Source organism: Phoenix dactylifera, unplaced genomic scaffold (genome assembly GCF_009389715.1).
Source record: "Phoenix dactylifera cultivar Barhee BC4 unplaced genomic scaffold, palm_55x_up_171113_PBpolish2nd_filt_p 000568F, whole genome shotgun sequence".
In the NCBI taxonomy this organism is placed as follows: Eukaryota; Viridiplantae; Streptophyta; class Magnoliopsida; order Arecales; family Arecaceae; genus Phoenix; species Phoenix dactylifera.
This window is the reverse complement of record NW_024067972.1, coordinates 270,969-298,566: the sequence shown is the minus strand read 5'-3', so window position 1 is coordinate 298,566 and position 27,598 is coordinate 270,969. Positions and strand designations below refer to the sequence as shown.

The 27,598-nt window shown below is 36.5% G+C and overlaps 2 protein-coding genes across 2 annotated transcripts; both read right to left on the bottom strand.

Moving 5' to 3' along the window:
• Window positions 1-272: 272 nt before the first annotated feature.
• On the bottom strand, window positions 273-9,695 carry LOC103723619 (aluminum-activated malate transporter 5-like). The gene is made up of 6 exons (XM_017846758.3): window positions 9,172-9,695; window positions 8,515-8,652; window positions 8,134-8,403; window positions 7,568-7,704; window positions 7,334-7,480; window positions 273-1,221 (listed from the first exon to the last, which is right to left on the bottom strand). Exons 1-6 carry the CDS (start codon window positions 9,596-9,598, stop codon window positions 544-546), a joined length of 1,797 nt encoding a protein of 598 aa, XP_017702247.2. The 5' UTR covers window positions 9,599-9,695; the 3' UTR covers window positions 273-543.
• Window positions 9,696-16,129: 6,434 nt separating this feature from the next.
• LOC103723618 (ATP-dependent Clp protease adapter protein CLPS1, chloroplastic) lies at window positions 16,130-26,404 on the bottom strand. Its single transcript, XM_008814582.4, has 3 exons — window positions 26,214-26,404; window positions 23,292-23,442; window positions 16,130-16,611 (listed from the first exon to the last, which is right to left on the bottom strand). The coding sequence occupies exons 1-3, from the start codon at window positions 26,275-26,277 to the stop codon at window positions 16,350-16,352; spliced, it is 477 nt and encodes a 158-aa protein (XP_008812804.1). The 5' UTR covers window positions 26,278-26,404; the 3' UTR covers window positions 16,130-16,349.
• Between the last annotated feature and the right edge of the window lie 1,194 nt (window positions 26,405-27,598).

Sequence of the window (27,598 nt, the reverse complement as noted above, 5' to 3'; positions counted from 1 at the left end):
AGCCCCAGCTGCATAATTTCTTGCAGCCTGCACCTTCAAACCAATTGTAGACCATGACAAGTTATGCTTCATGCATGGCCCAAAAGTTCAAAAGCAACAAGAGAATACTTCACAAATGCCAACTCTTTCAGCTCAATAAGAGTAGCAACATTAGTTTTTGAATTCCTGCTCCCATGTTTATCTTGGTTCTCAGATTTATTGCTGAAAACTTTGACACTAATAGACTTAATTTAGTTCCCTCAGAAAACAGATCATATCAGAAGTCTTTCACAGAGTACAAAAGCTAACTTATGATTTAAGTTGGTGCAATTACATAGTTTGTGACACTGCATTGGTGCGGCCATTCATAATATGGATTGAATATAAGTCTGGCTCATCTTTGGGATGGAGTCTACAGAGACAACCAATAATTACATCAGTAACATTCAAAAATCAAACCAGAGGAGATGCATTTTTGGTTAAACCATTCGATTTTTATTAATACATTGTATTTAAACCAGATGTCCTTAATGTACTAAGAGCAATCACCCTCTTATCTGATTCTCAATTCTTTAATCCAACAAACTTGCATATACTGGTCCAGGAACCGGTTGTCTCTGCTGCAGGTTCATCTATTGCTTCCTTAAAGTTAGCTTTCACGCTCAGCTCTACAAATGCATCCACAAGATTCTGAAGTCTCGCGACAAATTCAATCAGATGTGAAGCAAATGTAGCCAATGACAATGCACTGGCACTGTCGTAGGTTTTTAACTCTTCTTCATTAGGTATTGCATCTGAAATAAATGACCGCCTTGCAGGCCATGATACCTGTTGTTTGAACTCTTTTGCTGGTGGGGAGTCAACTGCATTGTTCATTGAGTTATGAGCATCCCAACTTCTCGACAGTTGGATTGATTGAAGATTAAGCACCGTCTCGCTGTAAGATTTGGTTTCGAGGTTTTTGTTTTCACCTTCCCCCGTGTTGACACAATCTAAGGCATCTTTAATTCCTTCAGGCCGCCTTGCAAATTCCCAGCTTTCTGAATTCACCAGAAGGTACGATTTCCGGTCTATCTTCTTTTGCAGCTCTTCAGCAGCTTCATGGACTTCAAGGAGGATGTTCCCAGGGTTCAAATTTGTCATTTTCTTGACTCTGTTTCCTAGCTCACGTAACACTTTAGCACCTTCCATGCCTACCCTCTTTAGCTCATTGCTAAAAACTTGCCTGCTGTCAGGTGGGGCCTACAGTAAACTTTTAAACAGTCAAGTGGCAGCACGAGAAAAAAAGCATGTTCCAGAAAATAAATAGTCCAAATAATGCTTGCACAAGCATCATAGGAAAAAGAGAGGGGAGGGGGGGGGGGGGGGGGGGGGGGGGGGTGGCGACCAGGGTTTGGTTGCAGGGAGATTTCTGTTCCACAATGACAACAAGATCTGGGAGCGGATTTTAACTTCGTAGTCATAGATATTCATTGAAGTTTCTGCAGATAGTAGCTCCCAGATTGTTCTAACCATGAACAGACAATCTATTGCACATCCATGCCACAGGATTTAGCAATAAATGTGTATCCACATTAACTCCATTGTGGTGATTATTAGTATTTGGAGAAAGACATAAGATTACTAAATATTGCTGGCATAAATTAGCAAACATTTAAAATGATTCTCGACAATTTGGTGCTCTATCATATATACCTAACAGAAAAAAGTTTCTTAGATCATGTGTAATAATCAAATGAATACCATGTATTTGACTGTAAAGAAAGATACGACCATCTTCAGCGCACAGCAGAATAACAGTTGAACACAGACATTATACGACTATTTATAGAGACTGACGAATCAATAACTGTATCTATTTAGACATAATGTGGTGCCAATTCTAATATGGCCTCGTTACTCACATTGCTAAAAAAATGAGATAGATCACTTTTGTGCATGTTGGAGCCAGCGAAATATTCATAAGTTGAGCAGTAGGTGCAATATAGAAAATTAGAAATGTTATTAAAAAAAAAATAACTTATAGCCCAACATGATTTGGATGGTAAGGTAACTAGCATGCAGCCTCATAATTATGTTCCATTATCAAGATTCCCTGATACTTAGGATGTTTTTTCGCTTAACTGAAAAGGCTTTAAATCCAAAGGTTCCCTAAGATTGGATTAGATGGGTTTCTGGTACCTATGTTTCAAAGTTTTCTAATGGTTTTTGTTCCCATATGTAGCCACTCAATCCTTTTTCTATACGAGATCATGATTGTGATCGTGATCCACATACGAGGCTATAAGCACCAGAGCAAGCACCAATAGCAGTTGATCGGGAAGTATATCCAAAAGTAGATCAGGATGGATCTTCTCTCTTTCTTCTTTTACTTAACTCCGAAATCTTTTCTTTCGATCCAGCAGTGGAGATAGAGACAGAGGCAGATGCATTTGACCGAGTGGAGACAGCTGTGGAAGCTCCAATCCTGGAGGAGAGAATGAAGTAGGTAGGGCCTGCAGTGTTTTCTCCTTAATGAATTGTGAATGTTATTTTTAATTCAAAAAACTGGAAGCAGCAATGGCTTTTCCCAACAATATGCACAGGATGATTTTCACAAATCAAAAAAAACTAAAGGAAAATGAAAAACTGCTAAACAGCATATCCATATGAAGTTTTGATTCACATCATATGCTATCGAGTGTAGATACTTGGTTTACCCAACAGTGATTGCACAATTTAAAGTTTAAACTGACATTTGAATCTTGGAATGTAACATACAATTGAACTAAACATAAGTTGCACAGAAATCCTTAAAGATCATGTAAAATGGCCACATCAAAACCATTTAATCCAACATCGACAAGTCTTGTCTTTTTTTTTTTGTGGCTATCAAAACATCTTATTGTTGCGAGTTGGATTTGGCTTAGTCTTGAAAGAACAAGGTGTTGGGAGATATGACATTGCTAATAAACCTTCCTTAGATCATTAACCTGATATGCTTACAACAAATACAGTTGGTGTGGACAGTAGTAATAATACTTGATATATTCCAGCAACCAGTTTTACACAGACACTCGAAGTTTAGGTTTCTTGACATGTTGAATAGTTGAATACTTGAGGCACACTTCATGAAACTACTTGATGCTTCAAATTATCATGTCAAGATGTCATCACCATTACATGTGTACTTTCACTGATACCCAAATATTGTCATGTCTAATATAAGCAAAGGTATTGTCAGAGTAACATGTCCAACTAAAAAAACATAATATGCATATAATCATACATATTTAAACACACATTTATAACGAATAGGCATGTCCTGATGTTGGATTTCTCATAAGGTTTGTGTGTCAGATTCTGCTGAACACCTGGACTCTTGGTGCTCATGACAGGCCTAAAGTCGTAAACCATTAGTTAAGCAAGACCATATCAATCCATACCAATAGCGGTCCAACAAAACATTAACCCCCCCAGAAAAAAATCAATATTCCATTGGTCTCCCTATCACCCGCCCTACTGCTTAAGGTAAAAGATGCATTAAATAATAATAAAAACTAGTACTACTTCAGTAATATATAAATAACCTCTCAAACTCACAGGGACCACAGAGTTTTTCCACCAACAAGAAAAATTAGTATGTGGGCTGAGGTATCATGATCAAAGTCAAGAACCTGAACAGAAAAGGATAAGTAGATAGCAAGACAACTCATTATCTGTGCTTGGTCAAATATTGAATTGCAGGCAAGCTGAACAGTGCTCCATTTGCTACATTACACAGGACTAGGTGTGGCAATACTAAAGCTGAAGCTGCAAAATTTTAGTCATGATCTGGTACTCCACCTAAGCACTTGAGTATGAACAATATGCTTCTTCGCCTTCTACGCACTAAGGGAATCTCGAAGACAAGACAATAGCTAATATTGGAGCGTCAATATATAACATCAGCAGACTTGGCATTTTGTCAAATCATAGTATTCCATAATCCAACATCCTTTGGAAAATAATATGATAATTTATAGCTCCAAGTGGGTCACCAGTACAGCTCGGAACGGCCGGAACTGCATGATTCGGGATGGTTCCGCCGACCCTACCTCGAGGAAACCCCAATCTTTAATACTAGAAGGGACCATAAATCAAAAAACTGATTTGGCATGAGTGGTTTTTTGCATACGATGACAAAAAGCAATCAAGAAAATCTATAGCCAGTCTCTGGAGCAACTAAAGGAACATGGTACACTAATGTGAGGATTAAGCCATTCTATCAAAGCCTTGCTAGCACCGAAAGTTCACTAAGGTTTGCGAAGGTTGTACCTTGTTTTTTTAGAATCTATCAAGTCCAAACTAAGGTTTATAAAGAAGAAAATTTAATAACTTATGTAAACTTGGGCATGTGGAGGACTATTTGTAGATATCAAAGCCCATTAAAATGCCAACCGCTCATGGCCATCAATAGAATCATGCTAGGACATAAACTACTCAAAACAAATGATCAAGAATCAAAATCTAACAAAAGTTCTAGCATAACTCATATTAGGTTTAAATCTCGTTGCATCAATATTGGTTGACCACAAGTTGGCGTGTCACTTGTGTCATATCCAAGAAGTTTGCAACCTTTAAAAAATAGAGGGTGAATCTTGCTTAGACCAAATAGCTACTAACAACTAATTTTCTTGTTTGGATCATTTTAGGTCCAGCTCAAACATGAAGGTGTTGCTCTGCCTATTCTCACTATAATGGACTTTGATGTTGTCCAAGTTAGGCTGGATCAACCTAACATAACTCCAGTTGTCCAACGTTTGAAATCTTAACTATGCTCAACCATGCTGCATCACCCTAACCCTGCATCAAGCACTGTCTATAAACACATTCACCCTAGGGTATCTGCCGATTCAACTAACCCCAAATAGATACAAGGGCCATATTGCATCTTGTACTGTTGCAGGAAGTGAAAGATACAGGGTTGATAGATGAGATCTTAACCCTTTCTTGAATCAGAATTTGACCCCATATAGCAAGCCTTGAAATAGACCACCCACCAATATGGCAAGTTGAGGGGCACGCTACAAAGAGCATCTCCTATTATGCATAATTTCTAGAACGGCGCTTAGATAAATTTGCTCCTTCAATGTGAATTTTCTCTCTTACATCCAATAAAATCATGTAGGGCTTCTGAACTAGTAAAGTCCCATGTGCCTTTCTACAAATTACAAGGGTTCCAGAACAACAAATCAGAGGACCAACTTACTGATGCTTCATAAAACTACACAAGCTCAATCAGTCCAATGTCGTATTAGATGCAACGGCTTATTTCAATATGAATCATTGACCACAAGAGCACTAACCTGTCATCAGTTCATCAGTATTCAAAAGCTGAATGTGCCACAACAAGCAGTTAACAAAGCCATTAATAAATCCATTAGCCATTGGAATTCACAGTCAAAATTGTCAATGTTCTCAACTGGCATAATTTTGTACTGTTTTGGGCTTAAATTGGATATTGACTCCTAGACAGACAGACAGACAGAACCATGACCTCATATATTTTGCAATTTGCTCATGTTCGTGTCTGAATAGCAGAACCTCATATTGGATGATATTTGTCAACAAATATCAAATTCACGATATGATCTGACTTTTCAGGTCCCAATAACATAAGATCGCTGATCAATGACCACAGATCTCAAAACAGCAGCATCGAGAGTTTATTGGGTTCTATGTTCTATTTATTATAGAAGGACCTAGAGAGGAGTTGGTAGCTAAAGTTTTTCTAATGTCCAAATCTAAGTTTCCAGTTCTTATTTAAGGCTTCCACAGAATAATTGTCATTAGCAAAAGGAAAAAAAAAAAAAACTCATATCAAATCAAAATCTTGACTGTGGCTCCATCAGGTAGCCAATATTAGACATGGCTAAACAGGAAAGGAAGAGAGGGCCATACATGCATTAACGCTTCTTTCATTTTATGTTCTATGAAATTGATAATAGGCTTCCACCAGCTAGAAGTGGTGAAAAGCAAAAATATCATGCAAGAGAAATATAAACAAATAGTAATAGGTTGGCAAAATCTGCGGGCAAGCTGCCCAATGGTCTAGTAGGAACAATATATACAGGGCCCAAACTGATAAACCAAAGCTCATGTATCCAATCAAAACCATGGGACAACTGGTTCAGCTCAATAACCTTTCCACCAGCCCATTGGTTAGCAGTAAACCTGATTCAAATGAACCCTTAGTTTCACAATGACAGATACTTAAAAGCTGTTACCTAAAAAATACTGCAGAACCTTAAAACCAAAATGTTGAAGAATTATCTCTATTACAAACACTTGCAATTCTTGCATAGTTTGCTTTTGTCAGACCATAGCACACCTCCAAGCTTGGAAAGGGGGGTTCGCGAGTTTGGGTTCCTATCAAAGGAGAGTTAATTGGGAACTTAGGCATGTTTCCTCCTTCCAATGACTGTATCAAGGAAGGCTGTACCACCCCAAACCGTCCGGTTTGGGGTGTACCGAGCCATGCCAGGTACAGACCAGCATGGTTCTGCCCCTCAATTCTCCCTCTCTCTCCTTCTCCCACTCCCCCTCCCTTGCTGATGCCCCTTTTTTGATATGTGCTGGAACGGCAAGGTATGATACCATACCATACCGCTGGATTCCTAACACGGGTGCCGGTTTCGGTACTATGGATCTTGGATTGTATAGCACCTTTCATTCAACTATTTATGATATTATATTGCACCTTCCCACTGCACATGTCAGGCAAGAACACATGAGCACACATACACACTCAGAAGAAGGCTAGGAGATATCCATTAATTGGGTCTATAAACTTTCACTGATTCAAGGATCCAAACTATGAATGATGACCTAGATTTTAGAATTATACAATAATCTTCCTAAGATTTCAGTAGACTTGGATGAACGAGAATTGCAAGTAGACCTAGATGTTTCACTAAGATTGACGAACAAGAGTTCACAATTCTAAGCCACCAAACAAACACATACAAAGCATAAGAAACATCAAATTATTATTAGAACTGGCTGAAGTCAAAAATCGGAAGGGATTTGTAAACAAAGCAACTATACAAAGTACATTTGACAATCAATTTAGATTGACTTAGTAAAAAGGAAGACGGGTTTTATAAGATTTATTTTCACTTCATGGCTACATGACAGGGGTATGTTGCTAGTTGTCAGGCTCATATGATACTATGCAAAGGCAACAAAGGTAATTGACAAGCACAAGAGGGGAGACAAAATATTCCGTAATACCAGATCTCAAGGGAAGAAATTATAATAAACATCAAATAATGAACTTCATAAGAAATAAGAAATTATATCAAAAGAAACCATAATAATACAAGGACTTTACCTGAATTTCTGAAAGTATGCAGCCATGCAATGCCATAACCATGAAGGCACAGTGCCTTAGTGCACCACCAACTTTAACATAGTTCTTCCAGGGATATCCCCACATCTTATAAGGACCATGGGGTGGCTCCCACATAGCAAAGCCTAACTGTAAAGATACAAGGAAGTAACGGCGCATCAACATCCAGCTCAACTACAAGCACATGGATAAAGTATTATTGCAGTAGATACATACAAGAGTATCCTCTTGGCTTGTTGATTCAACGGCTGACCTATACCCACTGTATAAAGGATCATCAGAAGCCTGATATGTAAGAATTTTTGAAGGAACCCTCTCATATTCAATGCACTGAATGTACCCATTGACACAGCCTGATAAAACCATAGATATAAAGTCAGCTACAAGGATAATTCTAGAGCGAGGTTAGGTTAATCTTTGCAGTGGTAAATGTGCTGACCAGAGATAACTCTGTTGAAAAAGATTATACATGTTATACATTGGATCGATTGGTTAAGGATATCTATGATTGACCATAGCAAAAAGACTACGCTAAAGGTTCACATCAATTATTTGATGGGCATTTGGAGGGAAAAAATATAGCTCAAATAGCTCCGTACAAAGATGGCATGAATCTGTTAGAGGCAAATTTAAGTGGTTGGGAATCCTTGATTGGCAAGCTCATCTTGATATAAATTATTTCAATAGGTGGGCAATCGAAAGGATAGTTCAGTTGAACCATTGTGCATCTAGAAAAGAGATATTTTAGTTTAATAAAAAATAATGTCAAGAGAAAACAAGACCTTCCAAAGACTTTGCTATGCTCATGAAATTCTTTGCTACCAAGTTATGCAGATCCTCTCCTGCCCAGATTGGGTAGATGCAAATATTAATTCCCAAACTAACAGCAGCACCAAGCACAATAAGTACAAGTCGACTCACAGCCGTTGCAATAAATTCCCCCGTCCGATATCCCGACGTTACAACGACACAAAATGTGAGCAAGAAACACCGGAAGCCATATTCATAAGGCTTCATAGTTGGGTAGAATTTTATAAAGCTTGAAAAAAACCCTAGCATCCAAAAGCATGGCCATGAAAGGTAAAAAAACAGAAATTAGTACTTATCTTTCAGAATTCACAAAGAACAAAATAAGGTATAATGTCGTCAAGTATAGATCTCACCAGCTGCAAAGATGCAGATAATAATGACTAGTTCCTCAAACTGTCCCGTCAATTTGGATAACTCTGCAACCCCTAGAGCAAGCCCTCCAGCAGTTAGTGTTCCTATAGCCCGATTAAACCCTTTGCTAAGTGTCGAACCTGCATGACAATAGATTCAGCTTGACATTCAGAAAAACTTCGCTTTCGCATGCAATATACAAGCTAACAACGAAACACTAAGTCTCATGACCAATTCAGTGTCTAGCCAGATTGACCCTCCCGAATCAAATGAAAGAAGTACTCCGTAATTAATTCACACAACCATGAAAATCATTCCTAAAGATAATGCCTAGAAACCATCTTTTTCATTACCTTCAAATCAAAGTTACCACTCCCAACACCTCAATCAAAGGATTATCTTTTTTTCATCACTCTGTTACTTCTGTTTCCTTTACATCCACTTCGTCCCATGCTCCGGTTAAAATGGCCTCCGATTATTCCAACCACGCAGATCGATTTTCACAAGTACCACAAATAATCACCTCCCCAGTACATCACTTTGAATTAATTTCCAAAATCTTTCTCGAAAAGACATATATAAATAACTAAATACCACCGTTTAAGCCCCATTAAAATTGACCAATCTCATCATCATCATCAATTCATCATTATGCATACCTATGCTGAATTCGAAGATGACGACGACGGTGAGGATGGCCCAGACGGAGTGCTTGGTAAGGTCCATGGAGGGCTCCTTGAGGAAGATGATGAAGGAGGTCAGAGTGAGCGCAAGCCCCATCTTTGCGCCGAAAACGACCTTCCTCGGATCCGAGCGCCCGAACTTCCACCCCTTCTCCACCAGCTCCCGCGCCTTGCCCCACATCCCGGCGATCCCGGCGCCCAGGCGCCGGAGGCACCCTCTCTTCTCCTCCTCCTCATCGAAGTCGAGGCCGACCCCCCACTCCCCCTCCTTGAGAAACGAGGAGAGCAGCCCCTCCTTGCTCCGCTGCTCGGAGTTGTACCTAAACGAACCCAATTGAGGGACCATCTGCGATCTCCCTCCTCCTATAGATTTTTGGGAGAATTTTTCTTCGTTTCTTTCCATCGGAGATTGCACAATAAAAAAAGAGATGATTCGATAAGCGCAGATATATGGAAGAGGGAGGACGATGGCGTGGTAGTTTTCTGGATTCTATTTTTGGCTTGCGTTGTCGCGTGAAGTAACGCGGTGTCACTCCACGATACGTCCAAGATTCGCGAGGCTTGGTAGGAAAGTACGGTACGGGGCACTCGATATTTCGGATCTTTGTGGGGTCGTCGCGGACCGTTCCTGTCTTCGAGCGCCGCCTAATAAGGATAGTGGGCAAGTTTGATCTGGCGGCCCAATGCGTTTGGAGCCTAAGGTATGTTCACTAAAATATTTTTTTTAAAAAAAATAATAATTTTTTTAATAAATATAATATATTTTAAAATTTTATTTAAAAATAATTTGTCTACTTTTTTGAGATGCAAAATTATTAGTCAAATTTTTGTAATCAAAATTTATTAAAATATTATTTTCAATCGATAACATAGCTAATCCATTTAATTTTTCTTATGACATAATTGACCGCAAATAAGATTTTATCAATTTTAATTTTGAAAAACTTTTTTTTTAGGATAAAATGAAAAACTTCTTTCAGTAGAAGCAACTGTTACAGGTATTGTTAACAATATCCTGTAAGCAATGTATGCATTTGGAAAAAAATCTATTTTTTAAAAAAACTTAAAGTATCAATAGGGGTACTAGTTTCTGTTTTTAAAATTTTTAACTCAGAAAACAGATCAAGACCATCAATATCAGAATATTCACCATACTTTAAAAAATTTTCACGATTAAGATAATACTTTTTCAAATCCTCTTTATTCAAATATTTTAACTTTCTAAAATTAAACAAAAAACCAAAAACATCTTCATATATGGTGACTTGTTCAAAGCTATGTTGAAATGAAAAAATAGCTTGATCTACTATATATAAAAAGTAATCAATTCTAAAAATTCTTCGGCTGATCTTTCTACCTCATCATCACTATTTTTATCAAATTATTTTTTTTCTACGGATCACATGTTTTTCACAAAATGTAGGTTCTATTTTCATTTCAATTGCAGTTTTTTTAGATGAAACCAAAGCAGTCATGAATCCATTTTTTTTGTAACTTTTCAAATAAGAAAGAAGATCTTTTAATTGACTTATAGCAACATCAATATGCATATCTTCAGATTGTAAGTTCTTACTAACTGAGTTAACTTCAAGCAATATATCATACCAAATATTCATACCCAATAAAAATTCAAAATTCTCAATCTCATATGTAGCTAAGCATGTGACTTCACTCTTTGTTTTAGGATCTTTACTAGTTTTCGCTAATTGAACTAAGGCATTTCTTATTTTAGGAGCTTGATTTTTAATTGCTTTGATACTTTCAATATGACTTTCCCAATATGTCTGTGACAAGAATTTAAGAGTCAATGTGGATATATTATCTTGTAAAATTTTTCATCGATTTGTAGAAGAAAAAAATAAAGTATAAATTCATTAGATCAGTCCAAAAAAAGATATAGTTTTGGAACATGAGTTAGCAGTATCACATAATACTAAATGTAAGTTATGACATACACATGGTGTGTAAAACACTCTAAGATTTATATCCAATAATCTTCTTTATACACCTTGATATTTTTCTTTCATATTAGGCCCATTGTCATACCCTTACCCTTTTATATTATTAACCTCAAGTTTATGTTTTTTTAGTATATTTATAAGTTCACTAAAAAAATCTTTTTCAGAGGTATCATCTACCTCTAAAAATTCTAAAAAATAATTTTCTATTTTTACTGGACTTGTTGAAGTATCTACACATCTTAAAACTAGAGTCATTTGTCCTTGATGGCTTGCATCAGGAGCGCAATAAAGTATTATAGAAAAGTACTTTACTTCTTTAATCTTGTTAATTATTATAGTTTTAATTTCAGATGCTAACATTTGAATTAATTCATTTTGAATCCTATAATCTAATAATAATTGTAAATTTCACCATGTTGAATGCGTCGAACATGTTCTTGTATTACTAAATCAAATTCTGCAATCATTTCAATAAGACTTAGAAAATTTTCATTATTGCTTTGGTAGATCTTTTCATTCTTTCTCTGAAATGCTAAATTATTTTTTGCAAGATTTTTCATAATATCAATAATTCTCAATACTACTTTTTTTCCAATGATCCTTCTCTTGGTTTATTGTTTTTAGAGATTTTTGTCAATTGTCTCGTTTTTCAACAATCTCACTTCTAAATCAATCCACTTGTTATGCTAGTAATATGTTTATTAGTTATTTCATAACTTTTGAGCTTAACATATAGATTTTTTCAGTCCCTAGTTCCTTCATTGACTTAGTGACTTGTCTTATGCATTGAATCAAATAATTTACAACAAAAATAATATACCCTATCCAAATTCTTCAAATATACTAACCATCTTCTATCATATTTTTTACCATTAGGTAACTTACGAATATAATGTATAGCAGAGAAGTGTTTATTATTTTTATCCATAGAAAAATGAAGATCATAATCTCTAATTGGACCTCTTTCCACTAATAGATCTCTCAACTTTGTATCAATATTTTTCATTGACCAGGATCATATATATTTGTAAAAATAGAACTAATTTCATTAAACTCTACACTATCCTTGTTTATTCTATCTCCATCTATTTTTTTATTGTGTTCTTCACTAGAGATTGTTTCATTAGATGTTTGAATACTACTATAAATCTGGTTCTCAATCTCATTTTGTTTTTAAACTTGATGTAGTATTTTGTTTATTTGTGACAACAAATCTATCTATAGCTCTTTTTTAAGATTGAATGAGTTTTTCAATTATTATTTTTTTTTGAGTTTTTTCAAACCGTATTCAAAATTTCTATTAGATATTTGAATCTAAAAAAGAATATTATCAAACAAAACAATTAAGACAATCACTCCAAACAAATCAAAATATAAAAAAGTTTAAAATGATAAAATCTGAAATGTCAAGAGAAGCGGTGTCGGACTCGATGACGAACTCAGGTCCCAATAAGCGGTGCCAAACTCGACGGCGAGAAGTGGTGCTGGAGCTACTGTCAATTTTAATGGGGATCCTAAACATGAAAAGCTACTGTTAATTTTTAAAAATAAGCATAAAGTTATACCCAAAGCAATGGACAATAAAATATGCGGAAAATCATGCCTATACTAAATTCAAAATCTTGATACTAACCGGTGGGTAGAGAGAGAGTACAAGTCTACAACTGTGTGATCATTGGAGGCAAACAATGTCCTATGTTGCTAATATTTCCTACAAAGAGCTCCACCATTGTCAACAGAAGCATTTTAAAACCCTTCTAACAACTTCCACCAATACTATATTGAAAGTCTGACCTATTCCTCTAATTTTTATCACCCAAAATATCTAGCTATTGTTGCTGAAACACTAAATGTCTCGATACCATCATCAAATTGATGCAATAATGTTAAACAATAGAAATATTCTGGTAAAATATATAATGCATTTGATTCCAAAGTCATGATGGTTCTGCATTACTTCTATTACCACTAAAATGGCATATCATTAACGAAGATCTCAGAAAAACTCAAATCTTGTTGAAATTTGAGAGCAATCAGCAAAAAACAGTGTCAATATAAAAGCAGTAAAGATAATTAAATAAAAAAAAGCAAGAGTTTCTCTCCTCGGACTCCTCCCCTCTCTTCCTCTTAACTATATATTATAATCATTAATCTATGTCTCTTTCTTTTCTTTTCACCTCTTTTTTCTTTCTCTAGTTATTTCTTATCGGGATGGGCAGATGGGCTACTCAGAGGCAGTGGTTTTGTGTCAGATGACCTCTGCAAATTTTTCAATGACCTTTAAATCTTACTAAAAAAAAAAAAAATTAAATAATTTTTTTTAAAATATAATTACAACGATGCTTTAAAACATTGTTATAAAAAATATAAAATGTTAATAGCCGACACTTTTAACTATCGCTAATATCCAATGCTTATAAGCGTCGCTAAAAGTTCACGCCGTTAACGAAAGCGTCAGTAGATTTTTTTTCTCACCCGCACCTAGCCAATGCTTTTGCGACGCTTTAGAAAGGATTGACAGAAAAATTACCGATGCTTATAAGCGTCAGCATAGGTTTTACAAAGCACCTGGATAGCCTATTTTTGTTATAGTAATTATGCATACAATACGTGGCAGTTGTAATATCCAATATCGTTCATACTATAATAAGAGAGATTGTGCATGATTCTAAGCTGTAATACTAATCTATATTACATGTGTATCTACTTCAAATGCGTACCAATTGTTCTTGATAGTTATATTTGTTGAAATAAAGGATTTTAGAGAAGCTACAAATGGTCTTGCATATCTTAGAGCATTATGTGCAGAAAAAAGTGTGGAAAAATTTCTATCATGCTACAGAATTGTACGGTGCATGCAAAAAAAAATTTATCTCAATTAATCATGCAAAGGTAAAAGATATATCTTAAATGACTATTCAATTTTTTGTGAATTAATAGGATGAATCTCAGAGTCACACTCCCGACTGATGCAGATTCAGGACCTCCAAACTTTGTACCTGTGTCGAGCCTTTCTTGGATCTGCTTTGCTGACTAAAAGAACCTCAAGAGAATTTTTCCAAACTCTCATGATGTTACACAATTCTGAGAAAGAGAATTCGAGAGGAGCTATTCGCATTCATTATGCACAATATGATGCCGGGCCCACTTAATCTTTCTGTCCTAATCGAACTAGGAGGGAGATCATGGAGGAACATACTTTTGTGGGCTCCCTGCTTTCTTCTTAAGGGATGAGCCTACTAAGGCCTAATAATAGGCCTAAACCTATAACCTCTCAATGAATTGGTTCACAACATATGTGGAGCCCAATTAATGTCTCATGACCTATAATGCCATTATTACGTCGGTCCATGGGACGGAGTTGTGGGCTGCCTGAGCGGATCTTCGACATGTAAGGTGGGTGTTGCAGGCCAGTTCAGTTATTTTGGATGACGACTCAGCCATAGTGATCAGTTGGATTCAAGGGGGTCCGAGGGATGTGAGCATGGACCACCCATTGCTCCGGAATATTGGGATGATGACAAGGGATCGATGGGGTGGCCTTTCAGGCCAAACATGTATTTAGAGAGGCCAATGAGGCTGCAGACTGAGTGGCTGCCTACACGGCTCACTACTCAGGGTATGCCTTGTGGTCAGAAGAGGGAGAGTTGCATCAGGCATTTCTTGAGCTTGTGTTTTTATTTTTATTAAGTATATTTATACATGCATTGATGAATCCGCCAAAAAAAAAAAAAAGAAAAAAAAAAAAGAAAGCCAATTATTACCATCTAGTAGTCCAAATGTGCGGTTGGATCGTCTCTTCAATCTCTCAAAGTCTATATTAGCGAGTCCCGATCAATGTAAACAACAAAGCATCCAGCTAGCATGTGGAACCATGCCGGTAGGGTAGATTTAGGTTCACTCAAGGCACTCAATACTTCATTAACCAGACGTACCCTTGACCTCTAAGCTCCTAAGTTAATAGGGAAAACAATATTGCAATGTAGCACTAAAATAGAAAGTAATAGTTAAAATCCCTTCCATATAATAGCACACTGTTTTGCAATTTGCTCTTCCACTATAAGCAATAACTTGAATTGGTAATTAAGAAGATAAACAAGACAATGTAGAACCCATAACCGACAAGCATCCATCAGGCTTTCGACTTGGCCAGGTACTAGAGAAATTATTTCTCCGAAAACATTTTAAAAACCATTATTATACTATATATTTATTTTATATGCAGAATAAATTGTTATCAAAACACTTTTGGCATGTCACTTGTATTTATCTTTGTCTAGTTAATCTTTGCTTCAATGAGATATTCTTATGGTATGAATCTTGTGCACTCAATGAGCCACTATACACAAACTTGTATCCTTGTAGCCTGGTCATCAAAGTGACTGGACTCATGCTACTTCATATGGACACTTCAGATCAGAGGATATAAAAAGCCATTATATGACAAAAACATCGTCGATCTTGACAATGTAGTTTCAGTTAGATGTGTTTTCAAATTAGGCAGTCAATGTGACATGCCACATCAAATTGTTGATTTGGAGTCTACTCCAGCAACTGGCAAAGGATTGCAACCATCTTATGGTCATCATCCCCCGCCGATAGCCATAAAGGTAAAGTCTTCCACCTCATTCTTAGCTATGACAATTTAAGGAACAAGGAACAGAATCTTCGCTCCTCTTCGATTGACCTATCAGTCGACACCCTCACTTAATTCTTTTATGGTCGATGCACAAGGTATGATGTTATTTAATCTCTTTTGGTTTGTAAAGTCCAGTAACTTTTGTTTTGGCTTTTTAAGACATAAACACATATTAGGTTATGACTAATCACTTTCAATCTTCTTAGATGCCGAGACACTTAATTAGCCATTGATGCACAACTAAGTTCATCTGGTACAAGTTTATCACACTTTCAATGAGAAGAAGTGCAAGTATCATCATAGGTGCGACAAAGTTCCTATAGTGTTCATAGGATGACCATAAAAAGGAGAGTAGCTGTAATATCAAGCCCAAAAGTTAGGGCAACTTAATCCTATATACAGCCTAACTGGATTACATCCAGTAATACCATATGCTCCATCTCTTTCGGTATGATTATTGTCAAATACACCATCATTATCCATATCATGAATGTACATATAATCAGAGAAGCCTGGTATTAGGATTCATCTGTACATGACTTACCACCATGAATTCAGCACTCACCACTTGCAGGCTCAATTGAGCTTATGAGACCGCTGCCTCTTAGCTGCATGCAGTGTTCCTCGGCATCTGCTTGCGAACAAATGATTACGACAGCTAGGCCATTATAATGGGCCTCTTGCATGATATTGACTGCATTATCAAGAGTCATTCCAGGGATAACTTTCATCAGAACTTGGACAACATACTCACGTTTGTTGTAGTTGTCATTGTGCAATATAACACGGAATGGAGGTGCTGTTTTCCTAGATTTCCTGCAAACCAGAAAAGAAGGAAAATTCAGCAGCTAGTTTTTCCCATATCATGTGAATCATAAAGATGACAGGTTAAATGAGGCTCTTTGAATTACTTTAAATTTTTATGAACAGAGTACAATTATCATACTAAATCATATCTTGACATTTTTCCTCAAAAAAATCGCTTCTTATCAATGCACAAAATCTTTTGCAGGAGCCAAATGAACTTAGTAGTGAGCTCTCAAGACTAATATAAAGCAGCATGCACAATGACAATGATCTCCAAATTATTGGAAAATTCTCAAATTATTCACAATTTTTTCCTCTGCGAAATAATTCTTTAAATTGATTTCAGATAATCAGTTAGTCCAGAATTATTCAGTTATTTATTAAATTTACAATTTGTTCTCGAGTTATTCATGGTTAAACCAAGAAACGTTTGATGCTAGTGATGGCGGTTTCTTTGATATTTTCATTCTTGTTAATTCTATGCTTGATTTCACCAAGAGTGTAGCAAGACTATTCATGAGTTTCAAAATTGTAACTATGGCTGTGAAGTGTCATTTTCTGGGTTAGCTACATACTTCAATCAGCAATCAAATTCGCAACATCCCAAATCAGACATCCTGCAACATGGTAAATGTTGCAAGATTTTTAAAAGCCACCAAAGTATAAGATACTTGCTTTACATTGTGTTCATTATAAAATACTATATTTTGCAGTGCACATGCTCAGGGGCAGATAGGGGGATGACAGAGGGGGCCATGGTCCCCCTATAAAACGGAAATTTCTTTCAAGGTTAACTGTTCGCAAGACTCATGCTCCCCCTACCCTTCCCCCCAAACCCTACCTGTCCCAGCTCCCCTAGCTCTTGCGGCATTCTTTGCTGCACTCCCATAATCCAATCATAGTTCTTTAAATCCACATAAAAATATCCCTCAAGAACACCAAGTCAACTGTAAGAAAGTTTGTTTGGAGATGATTATCCATCGACCATGCTGTGATTGGAGTTACCATTATGGGCTCTTTTATGAGAGTCTAAATCTCCTCTCTTTCCATAATAATCAACCACTTAAACATGCCCACCTCACCCAAATTCTAGCTACTAATCCAGAAAGCTGCAGGTATCTATGTCCTTCCTATAGTAACTGACATTAATAAATATCCTTATCTATTAAATCTCTCATCTTATGCTCCCAGCTCTGTTTTCTGCCATCATAATGCAGGCTATTTGTTGGAAATATAGACAACTAGATCCAAGTGCTCAACTGTCTATGGGTAACGTCCTGTATCCTCATCTTTCAGAAATACACTCTTCTTTGTTAAGTTGTTAATTTTTAAGAGAGAGGGGAAAACACATTAGCTGCAAATAGGTGTATATTTACCAAGTTCCATAAATGAAAGAATAAAATTTTGTTAAACGATGCTAGAGTGATCAAAATTTTCCCCTAATTTCATCGCATCATACACAGCATACATAGATGACAACCACAAGGATCAAGAAACATAAGTAGAAGTGCTGTTTCATTAGAATTGTCTTCAGCTTTTTAAGTCTAGGAAGCCTTAATAATTGGAAACACGCACTTTTGGACTATAGAAAGAAATTGTATTAGGCTTGTTGAAGTTGCACCAGTACCTCGAGGTTTGCACTCTTGCTGGCCTACTTCATTTTCTCCAATGCCTTCCCTAGATATGTTGTCATTCAGCTCTTAGCAGCATAAGAACTGTATTGGTTAAATCCCAAACACAGTTACAAGGCCATGGAGTGTACAGGGTGTTCATCTGGGCAGCTTGTATCTCTACAGTACTTTTGCTCAATGTGAAGCTCCTCTTAAAAGTTAAAGAAGCATTAAGCTATATTAGGAAGCTCAAATCAGTCCCTTTAAATGGACCAAATGCATCCAGTATTGCTGAAGTACAGGATAACCACTTTTCATTTGGTTGTTTATGGAGTGGAAACTTACATAAGACGAGCTTCAAACTCAACAAGCTCAAAATCTTTAGCAAATTAGTCAAACACACGTCAAGGAACTAGAATTTGACTGACCAGTCAGACGAATCATCACATTATCCATAAAATCAAGCATTCCCCCCAAGGACCGTTGTACCGACCATACCAACGTATCGGTGGGCACCGGTACTGGTACCATACCGAACCGAACCGGTACTGTACCGGTTCGGCTGGTTCGGGCCAAAAGCTAAAAAAATTTGAGGTCGGTACGAGCCGATCGGTATGGGCCGGTACCGGATCGGTATGGGCCGGTACCGGATCGGTACCGACCGGTACGGGTTGCGAATAGTTGGAACTGAAAAATATAGCTGTACCGTACCGGTTCCGTCCGGTACCGGTACGTACCGGTCCGTACCGATCAGTACGGCAGACCATGATTCCCCCTCAAATGCAGACTTGCAGTAGCCATGTCCTGGAAATCCATTATAGTGTTCTCCTATGACCATTAGCGGTATCATGGTTCAAGTAGCCCTCAGATAACTTGGCTAGTTACATCTTTACTAGATGAAGTAGAAATGTCCTTGATCAGAGAGCAAGTAGAGGCCAAGAATATCATATTAGGTTGTTCTATAGGTGTTGATCCCTTTTTTTCTTTTTCTTTTTTTTTTTTGCTGAAAAAAAGGAAGAGGGGGGGGGTGAGGAGAACCTCACCCGCGTAGCAACCCCCCCCCCCCCCGCTGGAGAATGTTCGATGCTGGCAGACAAGTTTTACTCATACCCTCCCCACTCACAGGAAAATTTCACGTGTGAGTACGTCACACCAGCACCACCTAAGTACCAGCAGACCAGATAGCGACTCCACCGGGCAAACCAGGTGGGGGGCATCCGGTCTCCGCATTTAATCGACGCCCGCATGTTTCGAATCTAGGCCACTTCGGTGGAATCAAAGCTCCGTTCCCACCGTGCTACCACCTCGATGGTAGGTGTTGATCCCTTCCCGAGTAGTACCTTTGGCCTTGCCCCAAGCTCCGATACATAGACTGGCTTTACCACCTTCCATTTTCTCTATGTTTTCCTACTTTCCCTTCAAAAAGAGTAGGTGAAATTGTAAACTTCCCAGGCCTGTGGCATTCACCCTTCAAGGATGTCCACATATAGAATATATAATTATAGGAAGTGATTCTATTAGCATCCCAATTATTCTCAAAGGCAAGCATTCCAATTTATTGAACAAACATATGCTTAGACATGAACCAGATTGGCTCAAGGTTAAGCATGCTTCGGTTTGACCTGACCCATTTGCACCCTTGACCCGATCGTCCTGGTCCATCCTAATCGAGATGGACCAAGATCATTGCATCCCAACACTTGGGATGGTCTAGTATCCCAAGACACCAATTATTTAATTTATCTTCGTTTTTTTCTCCATTTTATTTTCTTCATTCTTGTATTTAATGGTTGTTTAGTTTGTCTAGATATTGTCCAGATACCACATTGAAATGGCCCAAGTGTCAGGGTTTAAGGGTGTTTTTTGTCTGCTAGAAGTTAGTAGGTAGGAACTAACTTCAGTCAGAGTGTCTTTGGTGCCCCACAAGTTGAGTCACATCAAACATTTTTAGGTGAGTTTGGCTCGGGGTAGAAACTGACTTTGGCTCACTTCGAGCAAACCAAATGCTCAAAATGGCGAGTTCCTTACAAAAGTCAGTTCTTGCAGGCAACTTATAGGCAACCAAGTAGGCCCTAGTTTTATTGTGAGAATCTGTGCGAGCATGTGTTTAATCCTACATCGGTTGTGCATAGGAGTGATCTTGGGTACTTATACTAGGCCTATTAGCCTAAATAATACCTTCCATCTATCCTTTTTAGGTGAGGTCATGGGCCATTACAAATGGTATCAAAGTGGATCTAATCCATGACCATATAGACTAGGAGACACTACAACATGGGCCCATTTGGGACTGGCCAAGGACTAATCGTGGTGTGTTTATGATTGGATTTGATTAAATTTGGACCCCTAGTATGGCATGGATACCATGGCTTAAACGAGGTGAGTGTGTAAGGGACCCGAGCGAGTGTGTGCTTAGTCCCACATTGGTTGTATGACAAAGAGATATTTGATATTTATGTAGGGACAAAGTACCCAAATATCATAGCAAAATTCATGTTTAAATGTCAAGTTTGGTACTTATGGCTAAACCAAAAGGTATGGCTAACTAACATAGATGATGATCATAAGCATCAAGTCTTGTTCCAACTACTTGGGATCGACTCTAACATGGACAATGACCATAAGCACCAAGTCTTGTTCCAACTACTTGGGATCGATTTTATGAATCCTAATTAGCCAACAATTCCTATTTGGAGTTACCTCTAATGTTATTGTAAACTTTTCTAATCCATTCTTACAACCTCCACTCATGTTAGGTTACGTCCTCCTTTCCTATTCCTAAATCCCTCAACAAATATTAGAACATTTCTACTTGTGCATTCCTCCTCATATCTTCCTTGACATGCCAACGTTAGCTCAATCGGTAATTCCTCACCATCACCAATGGGTGCAACTCCTACATTTCCTTTAATATGCTTATTCCTCACCCTATCCTTTCTACTTTAACATACATTCATTTCAATATTCTCATTTTTCTTTCATTTGACTTGTTGGTGGGCCCTCTTTACTATCAAAATTCTATGCAATACATCATGAACTTTATTGTCATCTACTAAAATTGCATCCCATATACTTTCTTTTATAGTTCAAAGTCTTTCCCTTCGAAATCCTATTTAGCATTTATTTTTGTCTCATCCTCATTTATCAACAAAGTATTATGCGCAGACACTATACACTATTAAAAATCTCTCTAGTATTATTAGGAAGTCTCCTACAAACTTCATGTTGAACATAGTCATGCCATAACTACTACTAATGCTTATTATTATTACAATACACATATTTCCGATAATTTTAAGATACCAATGAGACACACATTTTGTTCTTATAACCCAAAAATTACCTTTACATGGTACTTTGTTCTTATGACCCAAAAATTACCTTTCTTGATACCTTATCATAAGTTTTCTGCAAGGCAATAGAGAACAAGTATAAGCACCTTTTTTTATATTTTTATCAATTGTCTAAGTAAGAAGAAAGCTTCCATTGTCGACTTTCTTGTCATGAAATTAAATGTGTATTCTAAGATGGTTTCCATTTTTAAATATTCATTTTATTACCTTTGCCAGAACTTCATAAAGTGGCTAACAAATTTAATTACATGATATTAAAACAGTTATTTAGTAAAATATCCTAATTATGTTGGTTTTTATTGCTTTCCAGAATCTCATTAGTGATGTAGTAAGTCAACTGTGTCTCCCATGATTTTCCTCACCTCAATTGGCATTTCATTCGACCCTAATGCCTCATGCTTTTTCATCTTTTCAAAGCTATATCTACTTAAGTTTGCTTTCTTTAATTTACTAGAAAACATTCTGAATTCTATATCGCATGCATAGAGATACCTATATTTTCATGTGACTAAATGCATAGACTCTAAAACATATTTTCAATATATGTCCTCTTTATCAACAAACTTTATTCAGACATGATAGTCGACAATTGTCCCCTAAAACTATTATTGTGAGTTAGTTACATAACTGCATTTATAAACATGACATTTCAAAAGTTTTTACAACCTTGTTCTCATATCAGAAGACAGCCCTTTATAAGAGTTTGTCAAGGAGGTTTGTATGTCTCATAATTCCATCAAGTATTAGAGAGGACATCTTTTATAGGAATATGCAGTTATGAATATATGAAACAAATATGCCTATATTTAAGCTTACCTACATATTTCTTGAACCAAAAGGTAATTTCTCACAACCTAACAAAAGAAATTGATGGACATTATATATGCTTTGTCATTAATAATATAATTATACATTTATTTTCATTGTTGAGCATATCAGCATGGCAATTACATTTACTTTCATTGTCAGAACTAATTAGAGTCTGTATCTTGTATTGCTTTTGGGGATGGAATTTATCTAGCCAAGCTAATGGTCCAAGGTTAAGTGCCTTACTATGTAGACTGTCTACAGTAATGATGGTTTCTCCTCATGTCACAAAAACACAATATATTGGAAAATGTTTCTGAGTTGGAAATATGGATTACTTATGGGAGAGAAGATGATTCCTTAAGTGAAAAGCTTGATGATTAGGGAGAGCCATGTGACAAATTGTTTCATTAACATTATCCTTGTCGATGAATTCGTTGGGCTCTAAACTTCTGCTGCTCATGTGTAACCCACGACTTTTGTAGTTTTTATAGAAATGCTCGTCCATGGCATAACCTAGGCACTTGACCTGTTTGATTTGTTTACCTGTTTGATTTGTTTTGCAGCATTATCCTATTTGTTGGTTTTGGCAGTCTGTAATTTTAACCCAAAAAAAAAATATTAAATAGTCATGATTCTTTATGCATCAATCCACAAAGAAATGACCTAACTTAGTTTCCAGGTTTCAATAGTTATTTATTAATTGCAGTTTCTCAGGATGCTCTACAGATTCCAAACATTCTGTTCTTGAAAAACCTGTGTTGTCAGATGCATTCATGATAGCCTGGAAAGCTAAGTGTAAAATGTACAACTGAAATGCATATAGCATGATAGATATGTCTTGCAAAATCAGGAACCACTTTAGCTAAGCAGGTGCCAATAAATGCAAAAGAACAAAAATGGCTTTGAGTGCTCGTACCTCAAATCAAATTCAGATTCACGACCAGGAGTAGTTTTTTCTATGGTTGGCCTTTCCAACAAACCACCTCCTTTGCCTGGTCCTGTTGCTGATATTGCTACAAGAATGCCACGATTTGCATAGTGTCCTTTATAGAGAGACAACTTATCTCCTGTATGACAATATGAGAATAAAATGACACGACTAGTATGTATTAGTAATCCATGAATAAGACTTGACTCCTGGAATTAAACAAACTTGTATGTCATTTTCTTCTATAAGCATTTTCAAGAAGGTGAATATTGTCATAACCTCAACAAAGAATCAGCCAGATATTATTTAAGAGATACATTGAAAATCCAATAGATAATGTAAAAATAAATATCTGCTTAATTTTTTTCCCCATTGGTTTAATCTTTTTCTTCAAACCTAACTGCTTGTGTGGTGATAACCATCTTAATTTCTTTGACATTTGGAACAAATTTATCCTCGATCAATGAGACATCTGGAAAAGTTATCAGTTAAGAATTGTACTTGTGCCTGCAGAATACAAAAAACTAGCTTTTCTTCCATTACGGATGATCATCCGGCATTGGTGTCAAAAGAAAGTCACTTGAGACATCGTCTGATACAAAAGGAATGGACCTATCACTGGATCAACTCATTCGGAGTGACCCACATCTTATTCAAGTCAAAGTCCAATCAAATATGTTTATTCAATAGTTTGCTAGTTGTTTAGATTTAAATATGTATTCATGAATGTTGAAAGTGGCTTTTACGTTTTCTAGGATCTACTAATTATGGTTCATGCATGTGTCTCTTAGGTTGTAAAAAATGTATTGTTTTATCTTTCGAAAGCTGCAATGTATCATATATAAGAGATATGAAAAGTATTAAAATTTCTTTGGGTTCTTGTCAGGGATTTGCTTGCTTTTCTAAATATACTTAATGCATCGGATTTTTGGGGGAAGTTATTGAGATTTTATAGTAGACAGTTTGAGTATTTTGGGCAGGATTCACTCTTCATACACATCTCGCACCCTATTTCCCTAAGTTACATCACCTAATAAGGGTACCTAAGGCACTTGACAGGAGGTCAGGTTATTTCAAAAGAGAGTAAAAGAAGGCACTCAAAGTCAAGCTATAATTTGATGAATTTAATGAATGAAATGTGGCATGGTTAACTTGACAGGGTTCTAAGAAAGACCCTCGATATGATTTTACTTACCTCACTTTCTGTCTTTTCTTTTCCTTCTCTTCATTCTTTTATTGTTAATGCTTTTTGAAAAAGAAAAACAAAATTGGCAAAAAAAAATGGAGAATGGATTAGATCTGAAAAGGAGTTGATCATAGTCTTTATTTCTTCCCTTTCTAACTCCAAACTTATCTTCTTCATCTTTCTTTTCTTCATTTCCTACCCTTTGTAAACTACTACCTAGGGTTAGTGGATTCAACACCCACTTTGGAATCTCTCCAAAAACTCTCTACACTGTTTACCTGAGCATTTATTTGTTCTAAATTATTTTTACCGATCCACTTCACTGCGCCCATACCAAAATCTGCTACTGCACCCACTCCTCTTTGGGTAACCAAGATGCTGCTGACCTATTTGCATCAGATTCATAAAAATTAAGATATGGATTCTGTTTACGTAATAATTTTATACTTTGACCATATTTACTCATTAGCAATTTCTGACCAACAGTGAACATTCTTTTCTCTGATTGTTAACACCCTAGATAAGTCATTGGTTGATTGCTTTTATCCCTCAGATATATTGAAAGCAGACACATACATACATATATGCGTACATACATATGGACACCAAGTATTAAAAGACGATGTCAAACTTGCGAAGTTATAATTTACATGATCTGTATTCCGAATATTTGTAACGCTAAATTTTGGTTGCTTCATAATGCAGACAACATGATCAACAAAAACGAGATGCTATTCTGATTCCTAGAACTTGAGCATAACTTCTTTTGCAATGGGGTATCTGTCATCTTAGGAAACATACACCTCCAACTTGATCAAATTCAACCGTATTATATACATGCGCATGATTGATTTCATGTTGGAGCTTCATTTGAAGCTTCATCAAATTAAGAAGAGCCTCTCTACGATCTTCATACATCATATGTTGCAAGAACCTGAGACATGAAATGAATGTAGCAATACACAAGAGAATTGTTTGCCCTTTTCACATGCTGTGAGAGCCATGGAATCATCAAGACAAACTAATGAAATAGCATTCAGAAGTTATGGCCATATATTAGAATAGATCCATGAAGTTTGTGTGGCTCATTAATTTTGCAGTACTCTTGGCTTTGTCTATAATGCTCCTCATGGACTATTTTCCAAAATTCTTAGGAGACCCTGACTTGGTCTCTTCTTTTCTGCATTTTTCCTTCAAGACCAGAGCGCAAACCAATCTTGATCGGACCAGCAATACTGCTTGTTCACATCACTCTACGTCGATCTTTGAATACTTCAGAGAATCTTATCTTCAAACTAAGCAAAAGCTAGCAAATTATCATTCACCCTAGCAATGAATCTGATAATAAATGGAGACTATATCAAGACCACCTTTCACTGTGACAAACAAGGATAATCTATATGGTAGACATGGTTGAAAACCCACCACACAACGCAACATTTCCCAACCACTTGTGTCAGCTTAATGAATCCTTGTTCACCATTCCTACCACAAATTGAAGTGATCCTAAAATATGGTTAACCGTAGCATAGCAGATGTGGATTATTTCAAATTCAACTACCAAAAAATTCCTTACCATCGATCAAACCTCATATAATAGAAATTGCGTACGAACTGTTCGATTGTATTCTGATAAGAAACAACGTCTAGAACCAGAGTGGTGCCGAAAAGAGAGAATTTTTATGTAGGAAAAAGAAACAAGTGCGAAGAAAGCGGAGAGTGACCTGATCTGGGGTTCCATACGTGATTAGGCGAGAGAGCGACTCTACCGCATATAGCCGTCTCCATTAACTGCCGCTCCCACCTACCCTCTCTCTCTCTCTCTCTCTCTCTCTCTCTCTCTCTCTCTCTCTCTCCGCGGAAGCAGCGAAGGGAGAGTCGGGAACGCCTGCCCACAAAAATTTTCAGTTTGGTAGGATCCGTCCGCCGCTCGTTTGCGGACACAAATATCGGTTGGTTCCGCAAAGGAGCGGAAGCATCCCCGAGCCCATCGGCCTGGGTTTACCGCAAAGCGGCCCGGCCCGGCCCGGGCTGAAATTTTTGGGTCTGAGTTGATTAATGCTCAATTTAGCAATGGAGCGGTTGGCAGTAAAATTTTTAAAAATAGAGCTTTTTAAAGTAAATTTTTTATGAAAAGTTATTTATTATTTGATAACTATATTTCTAAAGTATTGTAAAAATTTAATATATGTTTGGCAAACAAACTGAGAAAGTACCTTTTGGTATGACAAGATGACAAAAGGATATTATATAGTATTATATAACAAAGCATAATAAAATATAATATGTATTAATACATAAATATATAATATAGTATAATATTAATGTAATATAATATAATATTATTTTAATATAATTAATATAATATTATATACAATGGTACAATAATATAATATAATTTGATATTATATTATATAATATATCAATGTATTATGATACAATATAATATAATAGGATACTTTCTGTAATTATATGATTTTATCATGGGTATTTTGGTCTAAAAGAAAATTTATAAATCTAAAACATCTTTCCGACGCGTGTTAAAAGTAGTTTTTCGAAGAAGCTCTATTTTGGAACTTCTTCCAAGTAGATGTTTTCAAATTTCTGGAAAAGCTAAAATAGCTTCTGGATTTTTTTTACCAAATACCCATATTCCATCTAAAAGTATTTTTAAAGAGTCAGAAAGTACTTTTTGGCCCACTAAAAATACTACCAAATGGGGCCTAATTCAAGATGGCTTCGACGCAAGTAGCATTTCTTTCAAAGTAACAAATTTCCTCCCCATGGAGTTTTCAAAGATTTACTCCATCATAAATTTTTGCTTGGGAATAATGCAAGTGCTTCATGCAACTATAAAATTTGTTTATGATTCCAAATCTTTCTCTGCAAACTTGCAGTTCCTGAGAAAAAAAACTGAAAAATATATCACAAACAATATAACAAATGTTCAAATCATAGAAGGAATGGCATCAGTTAAAAAAAGAAGACACAAGCCCCTAATGCAAGATAAATTCTTGGTTGTAGTATCTCCAACTCCATACTCTTCATCTGGATCATGATTAAAGGAACCCAAGTCCGTCATGACCTAATTCAGTAGCCATATCTCAAG